This window comes from Haematobia irritans, chromosome 4 (genome assembly GCF_050003625.1).
Source record: "Haematobia irritans isolate KBUSLIRL chromosome 4, ASM5000362v1, whole genome shotgun sequence".
NCBI classification, from domain to species: Eukaryota; Metazoa; Arthropoda; class Insecta; order Diptera; family Muscidae; genus Haematobia; species Haematobia irritans.
The window spans coordinates 90,870,705-90,886,649 of record NC_134400.1 but is presented as its reverse complement, the minus strand read 5'-3'; the positions used below and the strand labels follow the sequence as shown (position 1 = coordinate 90,886,649).

The 15,945-nt window shown below is 34.4% G+C and overlaps 1 protein-coding gene across 20 annotated transcripts in view; it reads right to left on the bottom strand.

The window, feature by feature from the left end:
• Positions 1 to 15,945, bottom strand: part of Shab (potassium voltage-gated channel shaker cognate b) — a 559,117-nt gene that overhangs the window by 129,442 nt on the left and 413,730 nt on the right. For 15 of the 20 annotated variants that reach the window (XR_012722069.1, XM_075307721.1, XM_075307725.1 and 12 more), the window contains one exon: positions 9,844 to 9,936. The exons of the other annotated variants lie outside the window; for them this stretch is intronic. Coding sequence is in view for 14 of the 15 variants with exons in the window: in XM_075307721.1 (XP_075163836.1) it covers positions 9,844 to 9,936 (93 nt within the window). In the remaining variant the exon portion in view is untranslated. The remainder of the gene's footprint in view (positions 1 to 9,843; positions 9,937 to 15,945) is intronic. 20 annotated transcript variants of the gene reach the window in all.

Below are 15,945 nucleotides of genomic sequence, written 5' to 3'. Positions count from 1 at the left end.
GGGTATATTAACGTTGTCATTCCGTTTGTAACACATCGAAATATTGCTCTAAGACCCCATAAAGTATATATATTCTGGGTCGTGGTGAAATTCTGAGTCGATCTAAGCATGTCCGTCCGTCCGTTCGTCCGTCCGTCCGTCCGTCCGTCCGTCCGTCCGTCCGTCTGTTGAAATCACGCTAACTTCCGAACGAAACAAGCTATCGACTTGAAACTTGGCACAAGTAGTTGTTATCGATGTAGGTCGGATGGTATTGAAAATGGGCCATATCGGTCCACTTTTACGTATAGCCCCCATATAAAGGGACCCTCAGATTTGGCTTGTGGAGCCTCTAACAGAAGCATATTTCATCCGATCCGGCTGAAATTTGGTATATGGTGTTGGTATATGGTCTCTAACAACCATGCAAAAATTGGTCCATATCGGTCCTTAATTATATATAGCCCCCATATAAACCGATCCCCAGATTTGGCTTGCGGAGCCTAAAAGAGAAGCAAATTTCATCCGATCGGGCTGAAATTTGGTACATGGTGTTGGTATATGGTCTCTAACAACCATGCAAAAATTGGTTCACATCGGTCCATAATTATATATAGCCCCCATATAAACCGATCTCCAGATTTGGCTTGCGGAGCCTCAAAGAGAAGAAAATTTCATCCGATCCTGCTGAAATTTGGTACATGTTGTTGGTATATGGTCTCTAACAACCATGGACAAATTGGTCCATATCAGTCCTTAATTATATATAGCCCCCATATAAACCGATCCCCAGATTTGGCTTGTGGAGCCTCAAAGAGAAGTAAATTTCATCCGATCCGGCTGAAATTCTGTACATGGTGTTGGTATATGGTCTCTAACAATCATGCAAAAATTGGTCCACATCGGTCCATAATTATATATAGCCCCCATATAAACCGATCCCCAAATTTGGCTTGCGGAGCCTCAAAGAGAAGTAAATTTCATCCGATCCGGCTGAAATTTGGTACATGATGTTGGTATATGGTCTCTAACAACCATGCAAAAATTGGTCTACATCGGTCCATAATTATATATGGCGCCCATATAAACCGATCCCCAGATTTGGGTTGCGGAGCCTCAAAGAGAAGCAAATTTCATCCGATCCGCCTGAAATTTGGTACATGGTATTGGTATATGGTCTCTAACAACCATGCAAAAATTGGTCCACATCCGTTCATAATTATATATAGCCCCCATATAAACCGATCCCCAGATTTGGCTTGCGAAGTCTCCAAGAGAAGCAAATTTCATCCAATCCGGTTGTAATTTGGAACATGGTGTTAGTATATGATCTTTAACAACCGTGCCAGAATTGGTCCATATCGCTCCATAATTATATATAGCCCCCATATAAAACATTCTCCAGATTTGACCTCCGGAGCCTCTTGGAGGAGCAAAATTCATCCGATCCGGTTCAAATTAGGCACGTGGTGTTAGTATATGGTCGCTAACAACCATACCAAAATTGGTCCAATCACACAAAAATTGGTCCATATCGGTTCATAATCATGGTTGCCACTAGAGCCAAAAATAATCTACCAAAATTTTATTTCTATAGAAAATTTTGTCAAAATTTTATTTCTATAGAAAATTTTGTCAAAATTTTATTTCTAGAGAAAATTTTGTTAAAATTTTATTCGGTTCATAATAAAATTTTCATCATTGTCAAAATTTTATTTCTATAGAAAATTTTATCAAAATTGTGTAAAACAGAGTGTGAAGCTGTGCACACCAGAATAAATCCTTGAAAACGGTTTTGACGAAGTCAACCGAAATATTGGAAATAAAACTTAAATAAAAACATCATTCCTATGTTTTTTAATCGACCTATAGCCGAAACTATGATAAGCATTGCATAAAAATTTTATTTCTATAGAAAATTTTGTTCAAATTTTATTCGGTTCATAATCATGGTTGCCACTCGAGCCAAAAATAACCTACCAAGATTTTATTTCTATAGAAAATTTTGTCAAAAGTTTATTTCTATAGAAAATTTTGTTAAAATTTTATTCGGTTCATAATAAAATTTTCATCATTGTCAAAATTTTATTTCTATAGAAAATTTTGTTCAAATTTTATTCGGTTCATAATCATGGTTGCCACTCGAGCCAAAAATAATCTACCAAGATTTTATTTCTATAGAAAATTTTGTCGAAAGCTTATTTCTATAGAAAATTTTGTGAAAATTTTATTTCTATAGAAAATTTTGTTAAAATTTTATTTCTGTAGAAAATTTTGTCAAAATTTTATGTCTACTTTGTCAAACTGAATTATATACGTATTGGATCGATCTTTTTTGATTTAATATATACCACGTATGGACTTACATACAATTTAGAAGATGGTGTTAGGAGGTTTTAAGATACCTTGCCATCGGCAAGCGTTACCGCAACTTAAGTAATTCGATTGTGGATGGCAGTGTTTAGATGAAGTTTCTACGCAATCCATGATGGAGGGTACATAAGCTTCGGCCTGGCCGAACTTACGGCCGTATATACTTGTTTATATTTATTTTTAAATTGTTCGATTAATAAAGTCTAAAAAACTTCTTCAAAAATTAAACACTAAACTCGTCGCTGGTAAATATAAAGGCGACAAAAAGCGACGATGTTGGCGACAAAAAGCGACACCAGGAATATCGATTTTCTTCGATAGCAGAATATATCGACGAATGGAATACCAATTAGTGGCGACTGACGAAAAGCGACAAAAAGCGACGGCGAGGGCGACTTCAGGAATAAGGGTGAATATTTTGAACAATTTTCAGTTTGGTTGCCTCATTTTCATACCCTCCACCATACTATATACTAACGTTGCAATTCCTTTTCTGTTTTGGTCTCAGATCTCATTAAACTATATATATTCTGGGTCGTGGTGAAATTTTCAGTTGATCTAGCGATTTAATTTTAATTTTATTTTTTGAATTTTAAAATTAATTTTAATTTTGATTTAAATTTTAATCTTAATTTTATTTTAATATAAATTTAAATTTAACTTTAATTTTGATTTTAATTTAATTTTTACTTTAATTTCTATTTTAGTTTTATTTTAATTTCAAATTTAATTTTGATTCTAGTTTTAATTATAATTTTGTTATAAATTTATATTTTAATTTTGATTTCAATTTTAGTTTTCTTTTTAATTACCCATGAAAACCCATAAAAATTGTCTTAACCAATCAGTATAAATATTCGCTCGGGCGAAATTCATTTAAAAACTGACATTTCTATCAAAACTGATGTTCTAAATAAAAAGTGGGCCTTATCCCTAATGTGTTATGTAAAGTCACTTAAGTAATTTTTCTTCCACGCGAGGCAAAGCGATTATTTTTCTATCGTTCGACCCATCAATAGGCCTTTGGTAACTGGAAATTTACATAGTCCTATTTTACGATCATACGAAATTGGGTACTCTTAAAATTAATTTGTAAAACTAGGAATAATCTATCCACTGTCATCGGCATCACTGTAACTGCTTTGGGGTTGACCATCTCTCTCCTCCAATAGACTGCGATTCAGCTCTTGTATACGGGCGGATAAGGCTCGACGTCGTGGTGTACCAAATGAAGGAATTGGAGGCGGTTCAATAAGCGTATTTTTTTCGCCTACAAGGGGATCACCGGATCGACAAATTAAACCGATTCACAATTTATAGATTTTTTTTCAATTTTTTTTCGAATATGATTGGAGTTGTGACCATTGTGATGTGATAGTTGGATGTGAAAGCAATAGCGTTTCGTTAGCACGATCGCATTTAAAGTAAAGTGGAGATTTTGGAATGAGAGTGCCAATATGTTGAGATTCGTGTGTGATAAGAGTTGAGGTGAGATTTGTTGTGTTTTTTGTTTGTTTGATAGGCGTGGGCGAAGGGGTGTGTCAAAAGAGTTTAGGCGTTTCAAGGAAAATGTTCAGTATTTTGAGGTTATTTTGTTTGAAGTCAAAGAAGAAGAGATAAGAAAAACAAATTAAGTTTTACAAATTTGTTCAATAATACTTAAGAGAAAATGTTTGCTAAGACTAATTTACCGATTGGTCTCTATAAATGGTCTATATAATTATTATGATATATAATATTTTTGGCAAAGAAAATTTGTAATATGCTAAATAAAATTTCATATTTTTGCTTGGTTTTGAACTATAGAAATATTCTAAAAATTATATATATGTATGTAGGTATGCTTGTAATACAAAAAATTTTATACATTTGTAATAAATACAACATATGTATGAATTCTAAATTAAACAACAACAAAAAATATTTTTATGTGTATATAAGCTAAGAAGCTAAAAACTTAAATTGAATGACTAACTTTTAACCAAAGGACCAATATGACCACTTACGATTCATTGCATTGAGTGGTATCTATAGCCAGTATTGATCTTCAAAGGATGCCGAAAATAAATTCCAAATTAAAACTATATTTCATGCAAATTTTTTCACAATTTTATTTTCAAAATGTTCTCATTTACACAAAATGCTTTCGTTACAAACGCATTTGTAAATTTCAATTTTTTTTTTATTACATACACATTTGATTGATAATCAGCACTTGAACAAAATAAATTTATTTCTATATAATAAGAAGAAATTGTTTAAAGTATATCTCAACTAAATATAAGGAGAAAAAGTTTGGTTTCTAAAGCTATAGAATTGTTTTGGCAGTGTAGATTAAGTGACTTCCTAGTTACTAATATACATACGAATGTCTTGCTCAGAGATGTAGCTGACCCAAAATGATATTAAATTCGATTACTTGAATATAAAAAAGATTCGAAAAATTACTATTTACATTATAAATACAAGTGCTTAATTTTTTTTATCCCCAGAATTATGTCTATAACCAACATATTAATTCATAAATGAAACATTTTCATAAATTCAATGAAAATGTTCGTCAAATTTTCAAACTTTTATAGACACTTTATCATAAATAGGAAAATGTTTCTAATATATGACTCCTTGATTCAATATAGAACCATTTCCAAAAATATAAGAAACATTTTCATTATTATGATGAGTTATGAAAAATTACATGTTATTGATGAACATTTAAATCTCGTTAATGAAAAGAGTTATCCACACAATTGTATACAGTATGATTCAACGTAGATGGGAAGTGTGGCACATTTAGTGTATTTGTCATTTCAAAGGACCCTTATTTTTCAGTCTAAGTGCCCACAAAAATATTAGCTCTAGATCTACCTTTTAAGGCAATATGATCGTGACTGTGGCTTTCATTCCTCCATCAATTGGTTGTTCGGTCTTCGTACAGAGGACTTGTTTCTGCGTGATTGTGATGCCGGAAGGGTTTTGGAAAATATTCTTCGCAACTTCAGAAAATTCCATGTTTTCCGTACGGCAAAAACAAATTAGTAAAATACGAACAAATACAGTTTCGACCAAACATCAAAAAGTTTTTCTGCGGTGGATTATACCCCGTAAATAATTCCCTCTGAGTGTGTCAGAGCTTCTCCAAATAGTTGCACCGCAATCTGAAATGCCGGTCAGACTCGGCTATGAAAATGAGGTCCTTTGTCATTCAGCTAAACATAGAATCGGGCAGCACTCAGTGATAAGAGAGACAATTTTAAAAATTCAGAAAAATTATTTAAAATTAATGAAATTGTCTTTAAATTTGTTGCCTTTTTGCATCTGGACTACAAAGCAAAAAATCGTCCAAAAACAGGACATGTTTTTCAACACATTATTTTAAAGACGTTTTTACTTGAAACATAGCATAATTTCTACTGGATGGCGTGTCTGAATTTGGAAATAAAGTTGTCGTACACATCTTATTGTCACGGTAACATATGGCGACAGTACATTAAAATTTAATTTAAAGTCAAATTTTTTAGTAAAACTGTGTCCCAGTAAAAAAAAAAACATTTTTTATTATCAAGAATAAAGCCTTTACCTCCAAATATTTTAGATCTTCAAATATCTTTAATATTATATATTAAGCGAATTTATTATTATTATTATTTTTGTGTGGAAATAGAAAATATTCCCTACGTTTGTAATAAAAATAAAAAAAAATCCTTTTTCCCTACGCTTGTAATTTTGGGAAAGAACCCCCTCGAAAAAGCATATTCCCAACATCTGACATCACAGCTTATCCTGAATAATAACAATCATTTTTCTAGAGATCTTGTAGACAAGGTGGCTGGCATGACGTGTTACCATGATGTGCAAAACAAATTTGAAATGGAAAAATACTTTAAATGGTCATTCGTCGACTCAAGCTTTCTATGCAAATATGATAATCTTGGGAGTCTAGGAACAATATATAATTTTTGACTAGAAATTTTATTATCTTTACTTATTAATTATCGTTACAAAGAGTATTTCGTTGAAATAAAGTCTTTACTCCCAGATCCATTACTTAAGTGTTGGTGCAGGTTTTGTTGGACCAACACAATGTGGTTTGGCAACCCTAGGTTAGGTTAGGTTAGGCTCACTTAGACTATTCAGTCCATTGTGATACCACAGTGGTGAACTTATACCTAGCTTAAACCCAGCACTATAATGTTGAAATCGTGTTTTTCCAAATACAACATAATGGAGTGAAGCTTGTTCTCCATTGTAAATAGTTTTTCTTTTTTTTTTAGTAAACTCAAACAAAAATAACTTTGATAGTTTATAAACCATATAATGCGGTTAGTAATAAATTGTAATGCCAATTACACAAAAAAAGCATCATCCCAAATTTTTTAAATAAAATTGTAAAAAAATAATCAAATACGAATTTAATTGATTTAATTACTTTTTGAATCAAACAAAAATTCAGTCGCTCAAACTAATAATGTAAATTAATTATATAATTGGATCAATTAATTTTTGAATTCATCTTGATGGTAATATAAATCCAAATAGGGATTTCCAATTTTGACAAAATTTGACCTCTGTGAACATTTGGAGCAAGTCATGGCGAAACTCCGGCCTCTGGGGACAGTTAGGTACATATGTGGGGAACCTTTATCTAAATCTGAACCGATTTAAACAAAATTGACATGTATAGCGAAAATGCCAATTCTAATCCCTGTTCAAAATTTCACGTAAATCAAGAAAAATCCAATCAATATAAATTAATATCATAATTTATAATGGATTTAAATTTTTTTTAATACATAAAGAAATCTAGCGAAAAGTATATATGGGAGCTATATCCTAATCTGATCCGATTTCAATCAAATTTAACACAGTTGATGGTACTATTAATTTTATTACTTTTGCGAAATTTTAAGCAAATCAATATACATATCTAAATCTGAATCGATTTCTTCCAAACCTCAATAGGGTTCTATTCTGACCCAAAATACATATCTGTACCAGAGAATGAAGCCGCCGAGTCGCGCCGTTGATTTCAGTCGCCGCCGACCATTTTTTGCCAGTCGACGCCGCCGCCGAATATGTCGACTCATCTCGACTCAAATTAAGCCGCCAATTAATCAAAAATATCGATTTAAATCAGAAAAATATAATAATAATTGTAGTATTTTTGCCAAAATGTTGAACCTTCCACCCACAATCAATCAATTTCAAACTGCTATAACATTTTTGCAAATATTTAGCTCAGAAAATTTTAACTAAATGTAAATTTGATTGTAAGATTGGTTGTACAACTAATCTCATTACCATTGGAATAACTTCAAATTGATTTTATAATGGATGATTGTGCGCCGCCGAATGGACAAATTTATATCGGCTTAGCCGTCAAGCCGCCGCCGCCAGAGGTAAAACTTTAGTGTCAGCCGCCGCCGACAAAAATGGGTCGCCTTCATTCTCTGATCTGTACCAAATTGTGTGACCTAGACATTGATCACAACGGATCTAGAACAGACTAGATCGACTCAGGGGCCGGCCCTGAGCAATATTACCAAAGACACCATGTGTCTATCTCGTATCCTTCTGCGTTTTGCAATCATATGCACTAACTTATAATACCCTGTTCCACAGGGTGGTACAAGGTATAATTAATTGGATCAATTAATGATTGAAGTCAAAAACTCCTTTTTTTGTAATAGTTAAAAATTCGACTTTTAAAAAATTTGGAAAAGTTCAATGATCGACTTTTCTATTGTTTTTTAATATAAAAAGTCGATTTTTCGTATTTTTGAAAATTTGGAAAATTTTTGACTAACTCGAAAAGTCGGTTGTCATTTTGAAACGACTTACAATAAATTCATCAGTCGATTACGATTTTTAGAATTTAAAAAAAAATCGGAAAATCGATTTTCGTTTCCTGTTTTCTTGGTAACACTTTATGTCAGATACCCTGTAAAATCAAGAATAAGTGGAAATTACATTATTGCAAATAAAAAAACAAATTGTGAATGAAACACCTTAAACCGATTAATCGAACTTTGAAGTTGATCAAAATAGATTAACCCATTACCGTTCTCTGTTCCCATATGAGGACACCTGTCTAAAGTCAAACAACTATGAGCAACCCGTTACTTTTGAAATTGTAAATAGACGTATGTAAGCTTTATGCTGCATCTGATCAAAGGTGGTCTCATTTGATAAACAATTGTCATATTCAGTGCGTTCTATGTGTACCAAGTGATCTAAAATCTATAATTCGTCACAAATAATATCTCGATAGTGTGTAGATAAAACTTTAAAGTTTATTATAATAAACAAGTTTAAAATTTTGCTTCTGCTTTAGGGAATTTTATACTTTATCTGCCCATGAGGACACCCCTTTTTCTAAAAGGTAACAAAAAATTTTCATTTTTTTATTTAATCCTTACTGAATTAATAAAAATCCATAAAATCAATTTTTTCCCGGCAGTTTAATTTTGGGTGTTAATGGGTTAACCAACTTTTGATTGTAACCAAAATATCCTGATCGACATTTGACGAAATATTGCATTTGAATGGAAAACGTAATATATACTTTTTTATTCTGGTACCTTATTAAAAAAGACGAAAGTCGCTACGTCAAAAGTCAAATATTCAGTAATTGGAAGAGCTGACTTAAAAAATCATTTGAAACGACGAGGGTGTAATTTGAGTTTCATTTGAAATGAAAACCTTGCATTTGATTTGAAAAAGGTGTGATAATTTCATTTGAAGTGAAATGCTATATGCATCGAACAGGGTTGCCATGATGAAATTTTTTATTCCACTCGCAAATAGCCTCTGTTATATTTGCGAGTAAGTTATCTAAATAATGCGTTCTCTTGGCAACATTAATGGGGAATAGGCTTGAATGTGACCACCTTAAATGAGCCTTTCTCCCAAAGTTTTTTTGCTGCTTCTCCATAGAGGACTTCGTTGGCGGCGTGGTTGTATGTGTGTGTGAGTGGTTCTTGTGAGCCATATAAAGTGGATAATGCGTGAATTATTTACTGTGTAAGTATGAACTATGAATATTTGTAGCTGATAGTGGCTAAATGGTGGTAAAGAGTGTTTTTGTACTTTGAGGCGATTCTAATTAAGAAAATATTGTAGGTACATCGGTAGTTACTATGTACATTCTTGAAATCTTTACAAATTGTAGTATAACAGTAATGTCTATGAGTGTGTGTGTGTTTGGTGAGACAGTTTTCTATTCTTTATTGAGAAATAGAGAACTAAAATTTATGTGGCTTTTTGGTGGGTATACAAATATTTTTGGTATTTTTGTTTTTGTATGTCGGGGTGTAAGTGTGTGTGTGTGTGCGTATAGCTTTGTATATACAAGTGATGTCTCCTACTAATTCTAGTCGAAAGCCATTGATTGCTTCAATAGATTATTGATGTAATTAAATATATACTTCAGAAACAATGGCGGAGAAAAACGAAAAGAAAAAGTCAACAAAAATTGAAATTCGTATTCACCTGACAGTTTCGAACTGAGGGGCTCTTTGGCTACATTTGTCGGTGTCTGTCTGGTTTTACCTTTGGGATGTACGACATTCGTTTGTTTGCTGCCTAGAAAAATACACATACACATTGGTGAGGGTACACAGAGATGATTACAATGGGTAGTTAAAAATTCTCATAATATTTTATTGTTGTTGTCTGGTTTGCATTGTCTGGTTTGCAATTACACTTAACTCATGTTCAAATGCAATTTAACTTAACTAATAATATTTTTCTGTTTCTGTTTTCATGATAATTTACTTGAGTGTTTGGAGTGTGCGTAGGTGTATGCGGGTGTAAGTCTCATTGTATATGCTTACTTCATTGTTGGCTATTTTCAATAATTGAAGGAACAAAGGTAAATTTGGCTTAAATTGATTGCATTTTACAATAATAAGAGAAACTTTTGCTAAACTTAAAATAAAGCGATTTGGTTGATTGGTTTTCTTTCGTCGTAGATATCAATGTTTGCATGTGAGCGCATGTGTGTGTGTGTGTGTGTGTGAATATTTCTATTTATGTGAGTAGCTTACGTATGTCCGTTTCCCTTTTTCAGATGTGTGGGTGTGTGTGTATGGGGTAATCAGATCAAAAACAGTTTAATACGTTTATCTACTTAGCTATGAACGTTTAGAGTAAATGTAAAAATACAAAGACGAGAAGAGGCTATACGGCGCCTGTCATTATAGTTGCCGGCTGTTTAGTGTACATTTATCATTATCTAATTTATATACTTTTAAGCAAATTGAATGGTTTAACCAAATGAAAAACACGACAGGATTAGGTCTATCATTGTCTAATACATTTGTCTATCTATGGCTTACAGCACCTAACAGCTCTAAGTGGCATGTAATTCTCTGAGAACCATGTAATTACCGATAAATAGTAATTGACTACCGACAAGCTAAAAACAAAATTCTATTATTCAAATGGCTATAATTAAAGTTGCATTTGATTGAAAGTGATACCTTCAATTGCTGGTTAAGATATATAGAAGACCTTAAGGTCGATTGGCTAAATCATGCATACATGTATAACCAATATGGTTATGTGTTTGTTAGTAATAAATATTGTGATATGTAAGTGAAATCAGGTGAGTTTAAAGTTAACAATAAAAAGACTAATAATAATAGCAAAAGTTGTCATAACAAATACATAAGGCCGGACTGAAAATTAAATACCCACTATCAAGGATCAAACATAAAAATTTATTTTTATATCCCCTCTTTGTAGAAATATTTATATAAGGAGACTACATAGGATTCAGGATTCATATGCACAATTGTTTGTTTCAGTTCAAGAGAAATTTTAGATTCTCGCTTAATTTGTTAGAAAATCGAATGACATATATATATATATATATATATATATATATATATATATATATATATATATATATATATATATATATATATATATATATATATATATATATATATATATATATATATATATATATATATATATATATATATATATATATATATATATATATATATATATATATATATATATATATATTTATATATATGTCCTTTATTTACATATCGTGTATACATGTACAGTAAATCACAATAATTAAAAGTTCAGTTCTCTGAACATAGGGCGATTACAAAATCTTTCCATTTTGTTTTGTCGTAGGCAATGTGTTTTACTTGGCTCCACGACATATGCTGGCTTTCGCACTCGCGTCTTACCGACCTCATCCAGGTATTTCTTGGTCTTCCCGGTCTTCTTTGTCCTTGGGGGTTCCATTTCAGAGCTGATTTAGTGATATCGTTGTCGTTTCTCCTAAGTATGTGGCCGATCCAAGTCCATTTGCGTTTTTTTATGCCATACTCAATTTTGTTGCTGTTGGTTATGTTATGAAGATCGGTGTTGCTAATTGTGTTTGGCCAATAAATACATAATATTCTGCGCAGGCACCGGTTGACAAAGGTTTATTTATATTTGATTGGGTTAATCCCCATGTAGTGGAACCGTATAATAGGACTGATTTGACACTACAGTCGAAAATGCGGAGTTTGGTTTTCCTGCTGATCCTATTGTTGCGCCATACTTTGTGCAGGGAGTAAAAAGCACTTCTTGCTTTGTTTATACGCGAAATTATGTCATCATCCGTACCCCCGTCTTTGGTGATGACACTTCCCAGATAGTTGAAGGACTCTGTTTCTTCGATGATGGTGCCATTTAGTTCTAGGGTTGAGGCCACGTTTGAGTTTATCCTCATAATTTTGGTCTTCCTTGTGTTAATTTTCAGGCCGATTTTAGCAGTATTTATTGATAACTTTTTTAGTTTATCTTCAATGTCGATGAATCGATGTGCCATCAGACAGATATCATCTGCGTAGTCGATATCATTTAGACGCTCTGTCATATTCCATTTTATCCCATTTGGAGCTTCCGTGTTGGTTTGTTCCATCACTTTATCTAGCAGGAGCAAGAATAATATTGGCGAGAGCATGCAGCCCTGTTTGACTCCGCTGGTGGGTGTGAAAGGCAGGCTTTTGGCGTTGTTGAACCGTACCCTACTCTCAGAAGAGTTATAGAGTTCTTGTATAAGTGATATTATTTTTTCCGGGAAACCCTTTTCCGCTAGCGTTTCCCAGAGTGCCTCCCTTGATACAGTGTCGAAGGCGCGTTCGAAGTCGACAAACAGAAGATATAGTGGGGAGTTGAACTCTCTTGATTGTTCTATGATAACCCGCAGGGTGTTTATGTGGTCTGAGCAAGATCTACCCTGTCTGAAACCCGCTTGTTCCTTTCGAAGTATGATTTCCACGGCGGGGGTGATGCGGTTGAGTAGCAGCGTTGCCATGAGCTTGGCTATGGAGTTTAGTAAGGTTATTCCCCTCCAGTTTTTACACTCGCGCAAATCACCTTTTTTGGGGATTGTTATTACTACTCCCTCCTTCCATTGTTTTGGTATATTGTTAGTGACCCACGCAGTTCTAATTACCCTGTAAAGTGGCTGGGCTAATGTCGATGCTCCATACTTAAGGAGCTCGGCAGGGATATCAGCGGGACCTGCGGATTTCCCATTCTTGAGCTGTAGTAGCGCGGTTTCGATTTCTGCAGTCGTTGGAGGCTCGATTGAGATGTCCAATATTTCGTTTTGTATATGGTGTTGATATATATATATATATATATATATATATATATATATATATATATATATATATATATATATATATATATATATATATATATATATATATATATATATATATATATATATATATATATATATATATATATATATATATATATATATATATATATATATATATATATATATATATATATATATATATATATATATATATATATATATATATATATATATATATATATATATATATATATATATATATATATATATATATATATATATATGTCCTGTATTTACATATCGTGTATACATGTACAGTAAATCACAATAATTAAAAGTTCAGTTCTCTGAACATAGGGCGATTACAAAATCTTTCCATTTTGTTTTGTCGTAGGCAATGTGTTTTACTTGGCTCCACGACATATGCTGGCTTTCGCACTCGCGTCTTACCGACCTCATCCAGGTATTTCTTGGTCTTCCCGGTCTTCTTTGTCCTTGGGGGTTCCATTTCAGAGCTGATTTAGTGATATCGTTGTCGTTTCTCCTAAGTATGTGGCCGATCCAAGTCCATTTGCGTTTTTTTATGCCATACTCAATTTTGTTGCTGTTGGTTATGTTATGAAGATCGGTGTTGCTAATTGTGTTTGGCCAATAAATACATAATATTCTGCGCAGGCACCGGTTGACAAAGGTTTATTTATATTTGATTGGGTTAATCCCCATGTAGTGGAACCGTATAATAGGACTGATTTGACACTACAGTCGAAAATGCGGAGTTTGGTTTTCCTGCTGATCCTATTGTTGCGCCATACTTTGTGCAGGGAGTAAAAAGCACTTCTTGCTTTGTTTATACGCGAAATTATGTCATCATCCGTACCCCCGTCTTTGGTGATGACACTTCCCAGATAGTTGAAGGACTCTGTTTCTTCGATGATGGTGCCATTTAGTTCTAGGGTTGAGGCCACGTTTGAGTTTATCCTCATAATTTTGGTCTTCCTTGTGTTAATTTTCAGGCCGATTTTAGCAGTATTTATTGATAACTTTTTTAGTTTATCTTCAATGTCGATGAATCGATGTGCCATCATCTGCGTAGTCGATATCATTTAGACGCTCTGTCATATTCCATTTTATCCCATTTGGAGCTTCCGTGTTGGTTTGTTCCATCACTTTATCTAGCAGGAGCAAGAGAGCATGCAGCCCTGTTTGACTCCGCTGGTGGGTGTGAAAGGCAGGCTTTTGGCGTTGTTGAACCGTACCCTACTCTCAGAAGAGTTATAGAGTTCTTGTATAAGTGATATTATTTTTTCCGGGAAACCCTTTTCCGCTAGCGTTTCCCAGAGTGCCTCCCTTGATACAGTGTCGAAGGCGCGTTCGAAGTCGACAAACAGAAGATATAGTGGGGAGTTGAACTCTCTTGATTGTTCTATGATAACCCGCAGGGTGTTTATGTGGTCTGAGCAAGATCTACCCTGTCTGAAACCCGCTTGTTCCTTTCGAAGTATGATTTCCACGGCGGGGGTGATGCGGTTGAGTAGCAGCGTTGCCATGAGCTTGGCTATGGAGTTTAGTAAGGTTATTCCCCTCCAGTTTTTACACTCGCGCAAATCACCTTTTTTGGGGATTGTTATTACTACTCCCTCCTTCCATTGTTTTGGTATATTGTTAGTGACCCACGCAGTTCTAATTACCCTGTAAAGTGGCTGGGCTAATGTCGATGCTCCATACTTAAGGAGCTCGGCAGGGATATCATCGGGACCTGCGGATTTCCCATTCTTGAGCTGTAGTAGCGCGGTTTCGATTTCTGCAGTCGTTGGAGGCTCGATTGAGATGTCCAATATTTCGTTTTGTATATGGTGTTGACGCTGCCATGTACTGCTGTCAAGGGTTCGCTGTTGTTCAATATAGTATTCCCGCCACCGACTGAGTTGTGACATTAGCGATATTAGAATGTTGCCATCGCTGTCTTTAATTATTTCCGTATTTCTGATGTTGTTACCACCAATTTTCTTTATGGATGCGTAGACCTTGCGCATGTTTCCTGTGTTTGCTGCTTGCTCCATTTCGTCGGCGATGTTGTTGTAATACAAGTTTTTATCGTTCTGTGCTAGTGACTTTACGGTTAAGGATACTCGTCTGTATTCTGCTCTGGCAGCGAGCTTCTCTGCCGTATCCTTGACTCCCAAGTTCCCACTAGTAGTTGGTGGTCGCTATCCATATCAGCGCCTCTACGGGTTTTTACGTCCTCCAAGGAGCCTGCGAATAGCTTGCTTACTAACACATGGTCTATTTGATTTCGAGTACGGCAGTCAGGTGATTCCCAGGTGTATTTGTGAATGTCCTTATGGATGAATCTTGTACCTCCTATGAAGAGGTTGTGTCGTGTGCAGAAATCGATGAGACGTTCGCCGTTATCGTTGCGAGTAGGCCCGAGTCCTTCTCTGCCCATCACTGACTCAATGTTTGTGTTGTCGTTACCTACTTTGGCATTCATGTCTCCTATAATTATTTTTATGTCACCTCCAGGGATGGCGGTCATTGTACTATCCAGCTGAGAGTAAAACTCATCTTTGCTTCGTCGTCGTCAGGTTCAGTGGGCGCATAACATTGTATTACCGATATTTTGCGGAAACGAGAGTTAAATCTAGCTACTATGATTCGATCCGATATAGGATTAAATTCCAGGAGACATTTGCTAGAGTGAGGTGTTAGGAGCAGTCCAACTCCGCGTATTTTGTGATGGTTATTTCCAGAGTAGAGGAAGAGATGTCCTGAAGATAGTCGTGTGGACCCAGTTTTTAGCCATCTTATTTCGCTTAATCCTAGCATTTCTAGTTTATAACATTCCATCTCGCGGCATACTTGCTCCAAGCGCGAGTGGTCCGATAGCGATCTCACGTTCCATGTACCAATCATTATCCGTTTCTTAAAGCCAAAAGTCGTCGTCGTTAATGGGTTTCTTCTCATAT